We start from the raw sequence: 5,276 nt of genomic DNA on the forward strand, positions 1-5,276 counted from the left end.
TTTAAAATTAAAATTATAGAGAGTGTGTTTGATTCTTCAAATTAAAATAATCAAACTCACTCTATATTTTTAATGCACAATAATTGCATTTAATAAATTACGCATTTCAATAATTTAAATAAGATATGAGGAGAAATTAATAAATGTTTCTTGAGAAAAGGAAAATGAAGAACCAAACAAAAAGCTTTGTTGGATTATATAAAAATTTAACATTCTAATACATAAAATGCTCTTTATAAATAAAGAATGTCTTGAAAATGGTGCTCGTAGGACCGGGTATATGGAAAAAGAATAATGTTATTTAATACCAATCTAGAAAAATAAATAATCTCTTGAAAATGGTGCTCGTAGGATTGGGTATATAAAAAAAGAATAATGTTATTTAATACCAATCTCGAAAAATAAATAATCTCTTAAAAATGGTGCTAGTAGTTCCTGATGTTCAAACCCTTTCTTGCCCACAACCAGGCTTGTTTGGACAGAATTACAAGTTGGTCGTTTAAAATCCATTAATATATTGAGTATAGAGCAAGTTAGAATGGAGTTTCAACAATTCAGTTATATTAAATAAATCCTCTGGAGTTTGCACCGTGCAGATCATCAATGACGAGTAAAAGTTGGGGAATATGATAATTCAGACATGCACTGCACTAGACCCGCTTGTTTTCATTAGGCAGAAACAGTCTTTGGCTTGACTCCAATTTTTCTCCACGAAACACTTGGCATTATCTGTTTAGTGTCAACTCGATCCTTGTACTGGACAGCAAAGTTGAGTAACGAGTCAAGAAGAGAATCTGAGAGAAGGTGCGGTTTGAGACCCAATTCAACAAGCTTCGTATGTTTGGCATTATAGTAATGTTCCTCTGCCTCGACTCTTGGATTGGGTACGGATATGGTTCGCACTTGAAGGCCAAGTTTCTCTCCTGCCTTGGTAACAAGGGTGGCAAGCTGGTTGACCGAAAACTGCTCAGTGAATTGGTTAAAAACCCGGAATTCACCTTGCTGGGCTGGATTGGCAATTGCAAGCTCAACGCATTGAACTGTGTCTCTTATGTCCAAATACCCCCTCGTCTGTGTATAAAGAGAATGAATCAGAAAATATTGAGCGCTGATCTAGGCTAAGCGTCATTTCCAATCCAGTCTATTTGAAATAGTAATAGAACAAGTAAATATCTTCGATATAATTCTAAAATATGATCACCAAAAATATCTGATGAGTGTACCATATAACTGGGTGAATATTAAGTACTCAGCTTGGATGCTTCATGCATTTGCAAGAGGTGAGAGTGATGTAGTTTTGTGCTAGTACGACTGGAGGGTACCTTCTTGAATAATAGGATTAAAAGAGTCGATATATATTGAGCAGCATAAAACAAGATTTCAATTTTAATAATAGCATTAAAAGAGTCGATATATATTAAGCAGCATGAAAAAAAATTTCAACTTTAATATTGCCTCATCCCAAAATGATCTTTGGGCATAGAAAAAGTTTCTAATGATCAGAATGCAAAGATGAGTCAACATGCAAATTCATTACCTGACCCCCTTTGCCATAGACTGTAAGTGGATGATCAACAGCAGCCTGGACACAGAACCGATTCAATGCAGTTCCAAATACTGCATCATAATCAAGCCTGTTACACAGCTCTTCATGCATCGCTGTCTCATCTGTTCTAAGCCCATAGACCACTCCCTGATTTAGATCAGTGGCTCTAATCCCCCAAGCTTTGCAAGTAAACGCAATGTTGTGAGAATCATGGACCTTGCTAAGATGGTAAAAGGAGCTTGCTTGCTTGGGATAAGGTAAAGTATCTGTTCTGCCATTGTGTGTAATTGTTATGTAACCCTCCTCGATATCTATATTTGGAGTCCCATATTCGCCCATGGTTCCGAGTTTTACAAGATGGCAATCCCCTTTAAACTCCTTTATAGCAAAGAGAACATTAAGTGTCCCTATCACATTGTTCTGTTGGGTGAATATGGCTCTTGACCGATCGATCATGGAGTAGGGAGCGGACCTCTGTTCTCCAAAATGGACAACAGCATCGGGTTTCAATGACTTGAAGGCCTCAGACAAGAACTCAAAGTCACATATGTCACCAACGTAGAGTTGAATGTCTTTACCAGTTAAAGACTTCCAACGCCTGATCCGGTTATGGATAGACGAGATAGGTGTGAGAGAATCAAGGCCAAGCTGGTGGTCGAAAAGGCGACGAACAAGGTTGTCAACAATGGCAACTTCGTAATTTTTGTTGGACAGGTGAAGGGAAGTAGCCCAACCACAGTATCCGTCACCACCAATTACCATGACCTTCTTTGGAGTGGAAGCTTCACTCGAACTACGGTAAGAACCAGTACCAGGTTCGGTTTTGGCTTCTTGGCTCGTGGAAACAGCTGCTGTATATATGGTACAGCGTCTTTGTGACTTTTTTCCATGGATAGAAAGCCTCTTCAATGGCAGGCAAGAAATACGCAAACTAAGAGATGAAGAGAGTGAAATTGAGCCTTGGTTTGATGGTTTGTAGTATGACCTGCTGCTGGAAGCAATATCTAAAGGACATGAGGTAGAAAGCAAACGTGCCATCATACTACTAACTGCACCCACTAATTGTGCAAAATACCTGCAATAGGAATAAATAAATTAGCATATCATTAATAGCATTAAAGGAGTCATGATTTTGTGGGCAGGTACATTGGATATAAGATGCGAAGGAATAGATGCATCGTTTAGGCAAGAATAAAATGGTAAATTAGCAAAGAATGATGTTTCTACAACTACAATGAATAATAACTATAGAAATCAACATCAATTAGCATTATTGTTCAAATGTCATACTCTCTCTGCACAGTTATCTCATTACAAGCCACTTAGCATTGCACCCCAATCTACATATCTATCTATAACAAAAGTTAAACTGATACTTCAACTTTGAAGCAAAATCACTCCAATGCTTAAATATGCCCAAAACTTATGTAATACAAAAATGAGGTAGCTTAGTCACAAATGCATCTGATACTACATTTGATCTCTTATCAATTTATTTATTTTTTATCTTCTGTATTTACTGTTCATTATATCATACAGTCAAACACATTTCCTCCAGGAGGACGGCTTTTAATTACTAGGTTCTTCCTCAAGATCGACCATAGTCCTATTAAATCTTCATAGGCACATCTGATCAACGAATACAATTCATGGTCTTTCAAATGTGTCACAGGCTAATGCATTTGAAGCAATCCTTCATTAGGAGCCTCAAAACTTACACTTTGAATGCCCATTGTTAAGGTTTATGCCTTGACATACTAAGGAACACACCTCAAGGCAATCTTGCTATTATTGAGCTGTTGTTTTACTAGTCTCAGCTTTTGGGTTGATTTTTATAGACCAAGAAGGTATTAAGGATGGAGTTGCAAAAGCTAAAAAGTTAAGAGCCAGTACATGCATTGGCTCTACAACTGAAGTGCAACCCCCCACCCCCCCTAAACAAAAAAATAAATAAATAAAATCCCAGTGAAGTTGCAACTTTCCGACGCCAGAGAACCAATTACAAGTGACCAGCAACAAGTAACTTCACCCTTTTTCCCTTTCTTTTCATTTTTCTTGTTGTCTCTATGTTTTAGATCCTATGTTTTTCTTCCCTTTTAATGTCAAAGCAAGAAAAAATTCTGAAATCAGTGATTAGTTGTTTCAGTTTTATAATACATTTAGTTCTAGTTATGGATATGAGCATTTCTCTTCTTTGATTGCAGCAGTTAGGAGGTTGTCACTAACAGGAGTGAGACTCAATCTAGCCCAGCCCAAGATCTTCTCGATGAGAGAGGTTTTGGATTGGTGACTCGTGGTAAAATTAATAGTTCCAATAACAAACTGAAATCCAATCATGATAGCCCAAACTATGTCGAATATAATTAGTTGCACAACTGTTTCGAGTTTCGATGCAATCCTCGCATTCAAGACTCTAGCGATTCTCGAAATACATAATTTCCTTCTATCATGAGCGTGGCTAATGCATATGTTGAGGATTTAACACATGACTTCCAAATTAACCATATATAAAATGTCCCATATTTATCTAGATTTCAAGGGTCTGATGGGAATGATAAGAGTCTAATGGAGAGAATTTGATTGATTGTTTGCTTGGAAGCCAAAAGAAGGCATTGATGAAATTATGGACGAAGAACATTTTTTCTAGTTGGGAACAAATTTCTGACACTTTTTTGATAAAATGGTTGGGCAACCTTACACAGAAAGCACTTAAGAAGAGCATAAGCTAGTTAATCAACTATCCAAGGTTTCCTGTAGGATGGACCCGCGTTCTCTTCACCTAGAATTGATGCTTGAGCAAAATTTAATTTTTCCAGCGACTCTTTCTTGGACTAGTATTTGTATACTTATGAGACTTGAGAGCCTGTGTGTATTTCACAGTCTGACTTACAAGGCATTTGGCTGAGCCAAATTTCAAATTCAACAATTCCACGGCAGTCATTCTTAATTTATCAATTCCACCAAGTTTATGTGATTCTCACGAATTTTCAAGCACAATAAAACATACAACAAGAGATATGGTAAATTTTCAAGCAAATACAGGTCAATAAACACAGATTGCATTAGAGAACCAGAAAACATTCCATAAATTTCAATTGCTGAAGAACCCAATTCAAATATAACTTCAACAAGATATCTTATTTCTCTTAACATGACTAGAGTCAACAGAAAAAGTGTAATATCGAAATAAAACACAACAGATAGAGGAACCAAAAGGGACAACGAAATTGATGGAGAACAGATATCTTACACAGTGAGAATTATAAAATCAGGGGCCTTGCGATGTCAAGTAGCAGAGATCGATCTGCGACCCGTGTGGGAGGAGAGTAGACGAGTAGTCTTCAAGGTTATGCTGTGTGTACTTGTTTAAACTTGTATCTGTGTATTGCGGGGAGCATCAAGTGAGAGTGAAAGGGATATCCTTGACAGTTTCGTAAATTGCAGGTCTAGCCCTACAACATTTTTCAAATTATGTTGATCGCCCCTGATTTCTAATATTTGCTCTCATTTCTATTTTGTGTTTATTAGTTTTTATTTATATCAAACCAAAGAATGAAAATTTGTGCAAGCTTCTCTCATCTTAAATTTAGATGCCTAAGAAAATGTTTGGTGTAGTAGCTTATCTTAAATCCAAACATAGCTAACTTTTCAATTGAAAATTTTAAATTTTCGATCTCTTATTTTTGTTTCATTTGTACTCTGGGAGAGTAAATTAAGTTAATCGAGAAAT

The 5,276-nt window shown here is 36.6% G+C and overlaps 1 protein-coding gene across 1 annotated transcript; it reads right to left on the reverse strand.

Moving 5' to 3' along the window:
* Positions 1-394: 394 nt before the first annotated feature.
* Positions 395-4,953, reverse strand: LOC111375207 (UDP-sulfoquinovose synthase, chloroplastic-like). The gene is made up of 3 exons (XM_022998007.1): positions 4,797-4,953; positions 1,538-2,621; positions 395-1,071 (listed from the first exon to the last, which is right to left on the reverse strand). Exons 2-3 carry the CDS (start codon positions 2,585-2,587, stop codon positions 670-672), a joined length of 1,452 nt encoding a protein of 483 aa, XP_022853775.1. The 5' UTR covers positions 2,588-2,621; positions 4,797-4,953; the 3' UTR covers positions 395-669.
* Between the last annotated feature and the right edge of the window lie 323 nt (positions 4,954-5,276).

Source organism: Olea europaea, unplaced genomic scaffold (genome assembly GCF_002742605.1).
Source record: "Olea europaea var. sylvestris unplaced genomic scaffold, O_europaea_v1 scaffold1349, whole genome shotgun sequence".
NCBI classification, from domain to species: Eukaryota; Viridiplantae; Streptophyta; class Magnoliopsida; order Lamiales; family Oleaceae; genus Olea; species Olea europaea.

What these genes read in the sequence shown, in the direction of transcription:
- LOC111375207 (XM_022998007.1), bottom strand. Translation starts at nt 2,587, where the DNA reads ATGATGGCACGTTTGCTTTCTACCTCATGTCCTTTAGATATTGCTTCC. An exon ending in TCTATGGCAAAGGGGGTCAG is followed by an intron (nt 1,072 to 1,537) that starts GTAATGAATTTG and finishes CTTTATACACAG; the next exon opens with ACGAGGGGGTATTTGGACAT.